Source organism: Hylobates moloch, unplaced genomic scaffold, assembly GCF_009828535.3.
Source record: "Hylobates moloch isolate HMO894 unplaced genomic scaffold, HMol_V3 SCAFFOLD_9, whole genome shotgun sequence".
Taxonomy (NCBI): Eukaryota; Metazoa; Chordata; class Mammalia; order Primates; family Hylobatidae; genus Hylobates; species Hylobates moloch.
The window spans coordinates 15,804,347-15,817,158 of NW_026652284.1; the positions used below are offsets into that span (position 1 = coordinate 15,804,347).

Consider the following 12,812-nt stretch of genomic DNA (forward strand, 5'->3'; position numbering starts at 1 on the left):
AGGGTTAAGACACCAGGCAAAAAGAAGCATTAATGAGATGCTGGCAGACAGACACCTCCAGAGAGACAATCTTCACGCACAGGTGAGAAGCAGGACCACCAGCTCCCCTAAGGGATCCTTTCCCTTCCAGGGAGAAGAAGCCCCAGGAACTACTGGGTTGGGTCAGGGATTCGGCGCTGGAGCTCTCATAGTCCTGGGGGCTGCTGGGGCCTGCAGGTGGGATACAGCCTCTGCCTTCAGGAACCCACAGTCTGACAGAAGAGACAGAGCCATGCCCTCAGGGAGCTCCCAGCCTAATGAGGGAGACCTGGCCCCACCGTGGGGCAATGACCTATTTTCACAGAAGCAAATCTGAGCCTCTCATCTGAGAAGTCTGGTGAAATGCGAGAGACATGGTGGGGAAATAGGACCTCGCGGGGCCCAGAGGTGGGGTGGGTGAGATTCAGGGGGATCCTGTGAGAACAGGTGAAGCAAGGTGTCAGGAAGGGGCAGGGCTCACCCCAAGGATAAAAAGTGCCTGCCCCATGCAAGGTGAAGGGGCTAGCAGAGTCGGTGCTCAGTTAATGGGAGGAGGGCCCTTACTCCTTCCCGGTAGTGCCCAGCACTTTCTCTTAAGCTGCTGAGAAGGGACAGGAGCATCAGCCACGCTGTGGCTGGGGCTGGGACAGTGTGTTGTACTGAAAAGAACATTTGCATCCAGAAACTGCCTGGGTTCGAACCCCAGCTCTGGCACATCCTAGTCGTGTGCACTCGAGCAGGTTGCCTGAGCCTCAGTTTCCCCCGGACAGCAATGGCTTCTATTGCACAAAGCTGTTGTGAGGCTTCAAGGAGCTAGCGGACCCAGAGGGCTCCACATGGGCCCGGCACACAGTAGGTGCTTGGCCAGTGTTATGCTCTTCCTAGTCCTGGGCTGCCCAGCTGCCTCCTTCCCCAGAAATGCATTGACTGGAACCGTAATGTGCTGAAGCGGGAGCTGGGCCTGGCAGAGAGTGACATCGTGGACATTCCCCAGCTCTTCTTCCTGAAAAACTTCTATGCGGAAGCCTTCTTCCCAGACATGGTGAGAGCCCTTGGGCAGGGTCCTGCTGGGGGGTCTGCGGGGCTCTGAGAAGAAGCACTCCCTGGCCCAGGGCAGGCTGGTGCAGAGGCTGGAGGGCCCTGCGGACCTCTCCAGTGTCTGTTTTTGTGAATATAGAGAACATTCCCATCAGTGGCTCTCAACCAGGGCAATTTTGCCCCCAGGGGATTTTTGTTGCCGCAGTGAGGTGCGTTCCCCTGGCATCTGGTGGGTAGAAGCCAGGGATTTCACCAAACATCCTGCAGAGCATGGGATGCCCTGCCACAAAGCACTTTTTTTTCTCACCCAGATGGAGAAAGAAAGCGTGGTATGGTTCCAAGTGTTTCAGGCTTCTGTCTCTGGGTCTCAGCTGCCTGCTGTGTTCCCCACCACAGCCCCTCACTTGCTGCTCCCCAGTGGGGGTCCTGTGTCAGGCAGGCAGGGCAGGTGGGGTGGGTGGTGGCCTCGCTGACTCTCAATAACAGGGCAGCTGACAAGGAGATGAGCAGATGTGATCTCACCTGGGAGGGGCCTGAGCGATGCTATCAGGGTGGGCCTGGCCCAAGTGCCCATTGACCTCTTGGGAAAGGATGTTGGGGTGTTGGTAGCTGGCAGGGATAGTCCCCCAGGATGGGGATAGACCCTCTTTCTTCAGACTGCGGTCTTTAGCTTGAATCCCTTTCTTGGGACAAGCCAAGGGTTGAAAGTGAATGTCGGAATCAGGATGGAATCAGGGTTGGAAGTGAATGTTGGAATCAGGATGCAGGTTGCAGGAGGTGGGGAGGGCCCGTGTGCTTTCCTGACTCCTCATGGGGAGATTCCAGCCTCTAGGTCCTGGCAGAGACCCCCAAGCAGGATTTCTCGACTCTGTAGCTCTATTGCTGTTTAAGGCTGGATAAGCCTTTGTTGTAGATGCTGTACTGTGCCTCGCAGGGTGTTTAGTGGCCTCCCTGGTCTCTACCCACTAGATGCCAATAGCACTCTCCCAGATGTGACAACCAAAAATGCCCTAGTGGACAAAATCGACCCTGATTGAGAACGACGGCTTGAAGGCAGTGTTGTCTGTTAGAACATTCTGTGCTGATGAAAATGTTCCATATCTGCACAATACAGTCCAGTAGCCACTCAGCTACCACTTGAAATGTGGCTAGTGTCAATGAAGAACAGAAATTGTAACTTTATGTAAGTTTAATTTAAACAACTGCATGTGGCCAGTGGCTACTGTGGTGGACAGCAAAGCTCTAAGGGACTGCTAAGCTCTGGTTCTGGCTGAAGGTGGGGGGAAGGCCTAGGCTGGAGTGTGTGTGACTGTGGCCTGGCCTCCATCTGCTGGAAGCCCCTGCCTGTGGGTCATCCTGTGGGGATTCCCTAGCTTCATTCCAGGCTCTGCTGAAGGATCCCAACTTGTCTTCACTGGAGGGTCCCATAGGGAACACTCAGTTAACCCCTTGGTTTGTCAGATGGGGAAACCGAGGCTTAGAAGGAGAGTGGGTCATGTGTCTGAGGTCACACAGTGAGCGAGTGGTGGAGTTGGGACCAGCCCCCAGTCCCATGACTCCTCATTTAGGAGGAAGCAGAGGCCTGGCTGGCTCTGGCTCTGGTCCTGGTCCTGGTCCTGGTCCTGGTCTTGGCTCTTTTCTCCTCTTTCTGCCCTTTGCCCCCTGCATGCCCCACCCCCACTCCCACCCCAGCATGTTCTGGCCCATTAATGGGCAAAGAGGTAGTTCAGGGCCAAGGCCAGGGGACTGACCTCACGGGACCCTCCAGCTTTATGTTGGTCCCTGCCATGGATGAGGGTGGGACAGACTTGAGGGTGGGGGGCAGAGCACGGAGAGTTTGAGGGCAGAGTCCAGGACAGGCTCACCCCGAACCCAAGACAGCCCAGAGCCACCCTCTAGAGAGAAAGTCCGGAGTCCCCTTTGAACACCAAGGGTCACCCCTTATGACCTCTTGCCATCAACCTGGGCTGAGATTTCCTCTAAGAAACCCCCATACCACTGCATGGGGGAGAATTCCCATCCCCAGATTAGGGCCCCAAGCCAGGTCCACAACCAAGGGAAGGAGAGGTGCCCCTGGAGTTAAACTCAAGTGTCCCCAAAGGCTTTCAGCCCCTTCCCCCAACTCCTCAGTCCCACAGGTGGTCAGATAAAAAGAGCATGGATTTTGGCACCAGTCAGATCCAAGTCCAAATGTCAGTCTCATCATTCTCTGGCTGTATGGTTATGTGACTTAACCTGTCTGAGCCACAGCTTCAGAGGGAGGCTGTGGGATTTAGTGATGATACATCTGGCACATAGAAGATGCTCAATAAATGCTAACAATGATCAGGGCTGCCAAAGACAGTTAAGCAAGCTGTGCACTGCAAAAGCACACCACACTTTGGAAGACATCCACACCACAGACCTTGTAGGTGTGTATATTTGTTGTACAAGTTTCTGGCGGATGACATGAAAATCTCTTGTTCTAACAAAGTTGCTATGACAATTTTCTCATAGATGGAAGAAAGCGTTGGAGAAGTGATTTGTTTTTTGTTTTTTGTTTTTTTTTTAATGTACAAAATTCCTGGTAGCCCTGGCTGTTATTCAACCTCATTTCCAATCCCGAATCTTTTTCTCCTCTGCTTTCATAGACCCTAACTCTTGAGCAAACCCCAGTCCTAGAGCCCTTTCTGGGCTCTGGCTATGGCCAACCCATTCCCCAGGGCCTGTCTCATTCTGGCAAGGAAGGGGTGCCAGAAGTGTAGCACTCACAGCCAGACAGCCTCCCTTTTGCTTTTTCTCTTTTGCAGGTTAACATGGTGGTCTTAGGCAAGTACCTGGGCATCCCCAAGCCCTACGGGCCCATCATCAATGGCCGCTGCTGCCTGGAGGAGAAGGTGCAGTCCCTGCTGGAGCCTCTGGGCCTGCACTGCGTCTTCATTGATGACTACTTGTCCTACCACGAGCTGCAGGGGGAGATCCACTGTGGCACCAACGTGCGCAGGAAGCCCTTTCCCTTCAAATGGTGGAACATGGTGCCCTGAGCCTGCTCCCACCTGCCATCCTCTCTGCCCTCTTGCTGGGGAACCCCGCCAGGGTGAGGGCAAGGAACAACCACCTGGCCTCCATTCTCTTGGGGGAGTCTTGGCACTTTGCAAACATCCTGGCCACCGTGAGCACCAGGACACAGGGATGGATACCACCTACCCTCGCCTCTGGAATGGCCTACCCAACCCGAGAAGAATGCACCTCATTCTTCCCTCGCCTCTTTCCCACCCACAGCCCCCAGAGGCTCTAGATCAACAATGTTAGCATGTTCTAGAATGGCTGTGGGTGGCCTAGGGAGATGGGCCTCACTGAGAATTGCTCCCCCTTCATTCTGATACCTCCCTGGCGAACAAAGATAATGACTTTGCATCTGCACCAAGAACCGGGCCCGGGGGACCTGGGGTCTGGTGTGCCAGGCACCAGGCTGCCTCTGCTCTTGGAAAACTAGGAAAGGAGATCAGAAACATCCTCTCCCCCCTCCAGGTTTCTTCTCCCAAAGGGGACCCAAGGCTGTGACACTTACCTCCACCCCCATCCAGCACCCTTCAGCTGTGTGCGGACAAACAAGGACAGAAAAACCCAGTGTCCAAGGGCCAATTTAAATAGTAAAAAAGACAACAAAATTTTAATAACTGACTCCGACCTCAGAAGAGTGATTGCTACCTTTCTGGAAAGACTTTAATTACCAGAGCTGGCTTCTCCCAGCTCAGAAATGCTGAGAGGCCAACGTGAGGCCTGAGGACACACAAAGGATGATGGGGCAGGAGGGGATGAGGTCAGGATGGCAGAGTGTGTGATGACGGATTTGGGGGCCTAGAGGTGTCCATGGTTCCTGGGCTGGGATTTTGGACTCTGGATTTGAAGGGAGCTGGCGCTTCCAGATGTAGCAGGGGTAGGGGGCCAGATGTTAGAAGAGTGTGTGTGTTTGTTGGCAGGAAATTAGGTTATCTCTGAAGGTGGAGTTTAATTTCCTTTAATAGTCTTTAATTATTCCCCTTCGTTCTGCAGGCAGTGGGAGGGGAAGGCTTGCCCGGTCTCTCTCAGCAACCCAGGGACCCTGCACATAGCTTGGGTTTCATCCCTGAATAACCGCTGTGGCAGGCCCATGTCCCCTCCCACAGTAGGGAAGACAGCTGCCACGGGAGGTTAATAGCCCTGAGTGAGGTCATTGAGACAAGCACAGGCAGGCTGGTTCAGCTGGGCTGCAGGGCACGGGCAGGAGGAAGCCAGCCTACCCTCTTCCCCCACTGCCAGTGAGGCCATTGTAGGGCAGTTGGCCCTAGGGCCTCGGTCCATCTGGGTTTTCGGTGGCCCCTGGTGAGACCTCACACTGAGCCAACTACTGTTGGCCAACAAAAGCTAGCCTGGAACCGCTATGGTTAAAGTGGGTGAGCGGGAACCTGAAAATCCCCTTCTGGAAGGTTCTACAGAACCCCATTTGCATGCTCCTGCTTTAACCTGAGCACCCTCTGCTCAGGATCATACGCCAGCCTGCACTGAGTCAAGAAGGAGAAGGAGGCTCTGAAGGGGCTGGGGGTTGTGAGCTGGGGTTGGGATTCCCCTGAGAAAGAGCTGTAGGTAGGAAGGGAGTGGGCATTGCAGAGATAGGGCTGGGGGTCGGGGCCACACTGAGTGTGGGAAGCTCTGGAGTTGCTGCTGGGCCATCGAGGGGCCCTGGTGTTGGCTCTGAGAATGTTCTGGGTGGCCAGTCACCTCCTTTCTGATCAATAAAAATGTTGACATGCATTTCTTACAGGGCTGTCTCCCCAGCCTGTTTGTTGGGTTGGGGAGGAGGGGAGGAAAGCGGAGAAGTCTGCTTCCAGTTCCACCCACTATGCAGCTGCTTGGCTCAATTTCTGCTGCCACAGGCAGCCCCTGCTCAGCTGGGAGAGCCTCACAGTGCCACGGCCAGTGCCACAGCCAGTGCCAGGCAGGCTGATTCAGCAGGATGACTGGCACATGCCTCTTGCTCTGGGGCTGATGGCCCTGCTGAGATGGAGATCAGATCAGGGGAGGGATGGGCCCTGCCTCTTCCTCTCTCCTCTCTTCCTTCAGCATCTCCTCCATCTCTCAAGGACAACAGGTCGGGGAGGCAGCCTGGGCCCTATTAACAGAGGGGAGAGTTCCCCAGCAGGGCTGGTTCCCAGGGCCACAGGCCACTACAGTTCCCTTCCTGGTTTTTGTTTTGTTTTGTTTTCTTTTCTTTTGTTTGAGACCAAGTCTTGCTCTGTCACCCAAGCTGGAGTGCAGTGGTGCTATCACAGCTCATCACAGCCTTGAATTCTTGTGCTCAAGCGATCCTCCCACCTCAGCCTCCAGAGTAGCTAGGAATACAGGCATAGGCCACCATGCCCAGCTAATTGTTAATTTATTTCTTACGGAGCCGGGGTTTTGCTATGTTACCCAGGCTGGTCTCAAACTCCTGGGCTCAAGCAATCCTCCCATCTTGGCCCCCCAAAGTTCTGGGATTACAGGTGTGAGCTACTGTGCCTGGCCCAATTCCCTTCCATTTTTGTGTCTGAAGCTTCTAAGTTACCCAGCTTCAGTGGTCTGATTTTGGATGCCTGAAAACATCACCCTTTTATCCTACACATTTGCTGCTGCCTCAAATTACACCCTTTGATACTCACTTTATTTTAGCTTTTGTTGTGGGCTAAGAGGGCAAAAAGTTGCTGCCTATTAGTCACTGACACTTTAGTCTGAATTAACCACAAACCTGTTTCTAAAAGTTGATATTAACAGAGGAGAAGTAAAGGCATGAGTCCCCTTCCAAAGGCACATACGGTTCTCCGAGAAAGAGGCAGGTAGTGGGCCAGCGCCCCAGGGAAAGCCCCCACTTTCTGCATCTATTCCCCATCTGTGCTCACAAGCAGGCTAGGGAGACTAAGCCTTCCTCCTGAGCTCCAACTCTTACCCAGGGCTCCCAAGGCTGACTCAGCCATCAAGCCATTCCACAGCGGAAAAAAGTGAAGCTGTCCCTTGACCCAGCAGCCGAGCAGCTCTCCTTGAAAAGAACATCTTTCCCAAAAACTGAGACATGGGAATGACAATCTTAGGGTCGTGTTGAGGTCCTTGAACTGGTGCAGATGTCCCAGCTGGAGATGTTGGGGAGAGGGTCCTGGCCCCCATCCTGCCTCAGGCTGTCAGCACTGCCAGGGAGAAGGGAGGAAACCTCTATTCAGCACCTCCTGAGCCTCCGCCCGACAGGGTGCGTCTTCACTGTTATCTCCGCCAGGGCCAGTGATTAGCTGCATTTTCTACAGATGAGGAAACCGAGTCTCCAAGAGGGGGGACACTGACACCCAAGGCCCTATTGTGGGTGCACGGTGGAGCCTGCGTCTGAACCCAAGACTTCTCTCCCCAGAGCCCTTGCTCCTGCTCTTCCAGGAGCCTGAATGCCTCTCTGACTTCAGTTTCCCACCTGACGACTGAGCCTTCCTACTCTGACATGCCAAGCTCCCCCTGGCTGGAGAGAGTTCTCACCCTCATCATTTACCGCTTTTAGAGGTTTCTGGGACCTAATAACAGCAACAATAGTAATACAATAACGCCAAGCTCCATACCAGAGCTCTACCAACGCTGCCACTGAGGCCTCACAGCAACCATTTTTCAGATGAGAAAAGTGAGGCATGAACAATTAAGAAACTTGCCCAAGGTTGCCCACCCAGGAAGCAGCTGAGGCAGGGCTGAAACCCAGGCCTGGCTCTAAAATCCATGCAAAAAAAAAAAAGCTGGTGTTTTTCAAAGGGCACCAAAATGCGTTGGGGGTGCTTATTAAAAAATCCAGAGGGCTGGGTGCCATGGCTCATGCCTGTAACCCCAGCACTTCGGGAGGCCGAGGCAGGTGGATCACCTGAGGTCTGGAGTTTGAGACCAGCCTGGCCAACATGGAAAAACCCCGTCTCTACTAAAAATACAAAATTAGCCGGGAGTGGTGGCACACACCTATAATCCCAGCTACTCGGGAGGCTGAGGCAGGAGAATTGCTTGAACCTGGGAGGCGAAGGTTGCTGTGAGCCGAGATCGCACCATTGCATTCCAGCCTGGGCAACAAGAGTGAAACTCCATCTCAAAAAAAAAAAAAAAAAAAAAATATCCAGAGGCCAGGCTGCACCCCTAACCTGCTGGATCAGAGTGGACAACAGACCTGGGAATCTGCATTTTCACCAGCTCCCCAGAAGGGTAAGAAACCTCCCCATTAAATTATATTGTCTCTGAAAATGCAGAAAATGGAGGTGAGAGGGCAAGAAGCGTCCGAGATCAATATAATATATCTCTGCACCCCCTCAACAGCACCTGCCCCCAACAGTTCCTGGTGCCTAGCCAGGTACCTGTGGGGACTTGCTTCCCAAGAAATTAACTTCCTGGGTGCCAGGGTCAGGACAACAGGTTCATATACAAATACTGGGTCCCTTCCAGCCAATCCTGAGCTCTCAGCTCTGGGAAGGGGCTGGGCTTTCATGACTGGAGCCAATGAATTGGCACCCTGGGCTGGAGGGGTGGAGCCAGGGGCTTTTAAACCTCATCCTAAGGGGCCTCAGGGGCAGTGTTGGGGTTGGCGGCCACAGCTAAGTCCAAGACCAGCATGTCGCTGCAGAGAATCGTGCGTGTGTCCCTGGAGCATCCCACCAGTGCGGTGTGTGTGGCTGGCGTGGAGACCCTCGTGGACATTTATGGGTAAGAGTCAGAGGCCTAGTGGTTTGCAGGCCCTTGGTGCTGACGCCCTTGGACCTTCCTCCCTGCAGGCTGGGCAGGGCTTCTTCAGGGCCCACTCCCCAGCCTTGGCCTCGGAACAGCAGCCAATTAGGGAAGCTTGGGTCCTCCTCTTGGTCTGCTGACTTTCCTGAAGACCTCAGCCAGGGAATTTGAAGTTTGGGAGGCTGAGCGGGGTAGAAGAGGCTTCAGTGGCTGAGCTCCAGACCAGGGGCTTGGAGGGGGCTGGTGCCACGAAGAGATGGCACTTTTCTATGTCCAAGGGATCCTGCAGGTTGGGCTGAGGATCTGTCTGGGGCACACAAGAATGGGAACAGGGCCGGGCGCGGTGGCTCACGCTTGTAATCCCAGCACTTTGGGAGGCCGAGGCGGGTGGATCATGAGGTCAGGAGATCGAGACCACGATGAAACCCCGTCTCTACTAAAAAAATACAAAAAAAAATTAGCCAGGCGTGATGGCGGGCGCCTGTAGTCCCAGCTACTCGGAGAGGCTGAGGCAGGAGAATGGCGTGAACCCGGAAGGCGGAGCCTGCAGTGAGCCGAGATTGCGCCACTGCACTCCAGCCTGGGCGACAGAGCGAGACTCCGTCTCAAAAAAAAAAAAAGAATGGGAACAGGCAGATATCCCCAGCCCCATCCTGAGCCTATGAGCCTAAAAAAAGAGCGTGAATCATTTTTAAAAAATAAGTTAATACATAGCACTTACCATGTGCCAGGCACTATTCTAAGAGCTTCACAAGCCTCTTGAGTTAAATTTCGAACTTTAATCTTGAATTTAACCCTTACAACAACCCTGTGAGCTAGGCTTATTATTAGCATCATCTCATCAGACAAATGAGAAACCCGAGGCAGAGAGGGTGAGCCATTCGCTCAAGTCACACAGTTACTAAGTGGCAAAGCCAGGGTTTAAACCCGCTTGTGGTCTTACTCAAGAGTCTTATGGTTTTAGTTGCTGTGATCTTTGGAAAATAGAGATTTCCAACCTGGTTTCCTCCAGACACTCAATGCCCATGCATTATGCCCCTACTGTGTGCCAGGTCATGACTTTAAGGCCCATGCTGGAGGGAGGTAAGGCCCTATCTTCTGTCTCTTAGCAAGAAAAGAGGGTTAGGACAGGGTTTTAGGAGCTGGGCTCTGGGGACCACCAGGGAGCTGGCTTCTTAGGCTTTAGGGGAGTCTCCAGGGTCCTGGCTTCGAGGTAATCAGGATACTGGGAGGGGAGGGTGCAGAACTGTGGGACAGCCCTCTCCTCAGGCCAGGTTTCTCAACCTCAGCACTACTGTCACAGTACCTCTTTGTCATGGGGGCCACCCTGTGCACTGTAGGATGGAGAGCAGCATTCCGGGCCCCTCTTTGCTAGATACCAGCAGCACACTCCCAAGTTGTGACAACCAAAAATGTCCCCAGACATTGCCAAATGTGCCCTGGGGTGGGGAGCAAAATAGCCCACCCACTGAGAACGAGTCTCTGAGACTAGGGCCCGAAAAATCAGGGCGAACTTAATCGGGAGCAGCGATGGGGTTGATCCAGGGCATTGGATGAGAGGGGGTGAGGAGCTGGTCATGGGAGGGAACCAAGTCCAGAGCAGAGCCAGCCCAGGAAATAAATCCTGGTATTGGTGGGTGGGCAGTGAGGAGGAGGAAGGGGATTCGGTGGTTCTTGAAGGAAGGAGCAGCCACGGAGGCTGTGCCACGGAGGTAATGAGGAAAGAGGGGTATCTGCCACTTGGCACCACTGCCTGCCTGCCATGGGGTGACTGGGCTGCGTGCCATGGGGTGACTCACCTGCCCCTGCTACCTCGTGCCCGTTGGGCAGATGTGTCTCCGGTTTGACCTGCCTCAGGAAGCCTGGGCCTGGCTCCTCCCCCGCAGAGCTTCCTTAGAGGATAGAGGATGGATTGGGGCAATAAGAGATAAAGGCCATAGCTTCCTGGAGTCACCTGAGCCACGCTGGAGGTTTGCAGAGAACGCCATGGGTGGGACAGCCACAGGGTGGGGGATGGAAGCTCTGATACCTTCAAATGAGGGATTCTTGGGTCCTGGTGGCCAAACACCCCAGGGGTGGGAGTGGAGAGCTCCTAGTTTGTTCATTCACACGTTCTTCAAGTATTTCTTTTGGGTCTAGTGTGTGTACCAGTCAGAGCCTTGAAGGATGAGCACAGGCTCTGGGGACACATACAGGGGAGTACAAGCAGCCCCTCCCCTCTACGAAGCCAGCAGAGGCCGAGCAACCTTCTTACAAGTGTGCCACAGAAAGGACTCCTTTCTGGGAAGGGGAGCAGGACTGAGTTAGTTCTGAGGTCTCTCCTGGCTTGGAGGTGCCGTGATGTTACAATCCTGGGTGCTCAGCCTGCGGGCCAACAAGAGAAAGGGCAGTAGGTGTTGTGGCTCAGTCCTGGCTCTGCAACTTCTCTGACAGTGGGAAACTCCTTTAACTTCTCTGAGTCTCTGTTTCCTCACCTGTTGCCTGGGGATGATAATAATATCAGCAATGACACTTAATGCCACTCCCCAGCAGTGCCTGTAAGCGCTTTCCATATGTTAACCAATTCTCACAAAATTCTCAAGTGGGGCACTGTCATCATTGTCATTTTATAGATGAGAAAACAAAGGCACAGAGAGGTTAAACAACTTCTCCAAGGTCACATGGCCAGTGAGTGGCAGAGCCAGGATGTAACCCAGTTTGGCCTTACTTCAAAGGGCAGTTGGGGGCATTGAATGAGATTGTGTGTGCAAAGCGTGTAACTAATACTGATTTGTGGTGAACATTCAGTTATGTTAACTGTCACCATTATCATCATCATCATCAGTTTAAGGCTTTGTCCTGGGCCTGTGGACAGCCTCAAGCATCCCCAAACCTGCCATATGCAGGATGTCTGGGGAACAGTCTCTGGACCGTATTGGGAGAAGGAGTTGAGCAAAGAGAAATTAGCATGGCTGAGTCAGGGCAGGCTCCCTGGAGGAGGGGCACCAATCAGACCCTTGAAGGATAAGGACAAGCAAGTCTGTTGGGCCTCTCTATCTGTGGCAGTGGATTCAACTTTATCTTCTTGCCTTTCCATGAATTGGAGATGACCCAGGCATGGTATGGGGGCTTTTCTTTCTTGAGCAGTGAGTCTTAGGATGGGGAAAGGGAAGGAAGGGTACCCTCGTGCACTGAGCCATGCACTGGGAGTCTGGTGGCTGATTAACTCCTCCCTGCAACTGGAGGCAGGCTCAGTGGGATGGTGGTCTGACAAGTGCTATCCCACAGGGCTGTAGGGCTTGAACCCAGATCCTATCAAGTTCCACAGCCCAGGTGGTTTGCTTGGTTCCACACAGCTCTTTCTCAAGGCTCAGGCATCAGCGCAAACTTTAGCACAAAGTCTTGGTGCAGGAAGAAAGCTCCTTTCTTTTTTTCTTTTTTTTTTTTTTGTTGGAGACAGGGTCTCACTCTGTTGCCCAGGCTGGAACACAGTGGTGCAATCTTGGCTCACTGCAGCCTGGACCTCCCTAGGCTCAAGCAATCCTCCCACCTCAGCCTCCCAAGTAGCTGGGACTACAGGCGTGCACCACCATCCCCGACTAATTTTTGCATGTTTTGTAGAGATGGGGTTTTGCCATGTTGCCCAGGCTGGTCTTGAACTCCTGGGCTCAAGTGATCCGCCTGCCTGAGCCTCCCAAAGTGTTGGGATTACAGGTGAGAGCCACTGTGTCTGGCCCGGTTTCATTCTTAATGGGCAAAATCAAAATCCCAGGATGACCTGTGGTGGGGAGGGCCATCCTCAGGACCTCTGTCATTGGCCCAGTGGTAAGAACAGACTGGACCCATTCCCACTGGGCTTTCCCGTAACTTGGAGATGCTTCCTGGAGTCTGTTGGGTTGTGGCTGCTCATGTGGCTGAGGGGCCCGCGAAGCTGCTCACCTTTGTGATTCATCACAGATGGGCTTGGCGAGCAGTCCGCAGGCTGGTTCAGTGAGACATCTCTGGGGTCTTACCCACCACTTCATTTTTTAGTTGGGGAAACTGAGGCCCAG

General features: G+C 53.6%; 2 protein-coding genes across 2 annotated transcripts in view; both read left to right on the forward strand.

Moving 5' to 3' along the window:
- Positions 1-5,838, forward strand: part of PADI1 (peptidyl arginine deiminase 1) — a 41,144-nt gene extending 35,306 nt beyond the window's left edge. The window contains exons 14-16 of the mRNA XM_032759079.2: positions 3-82; positions 935-1,060; positions 3,846-5,838. Coding sequence (XP_032614970.1) covers positions 3-82; positions 935-1,060; positions 3,846-4,079 — 440 coding nt within the window. The 3' untranslated portion in view covers positions 4,080-5,838. The remainder of the gene's footprint in view (positions 1-2; positions 83-934; positions 1,061-3,845) is intronic.
- Positions 5,839-8,668: 2,830 nt separating this feature from the next.
- Positions 8,669-12,812, forward strand: part of PADI3 (peptidyl arginine deiminase 3) — a 38,054-nt gene continuing 33,910 nt past the window's right edge. The window contains exon 1 of the mRNA XM_032760981.2: positions 8,669-8,760. Coding sequence (XP_032616872.1) covers positions 8,669-8,760 — 92 coding nt within the window. The remainder of the gene's footprint in view (positions 8,761-12,812) is intronic.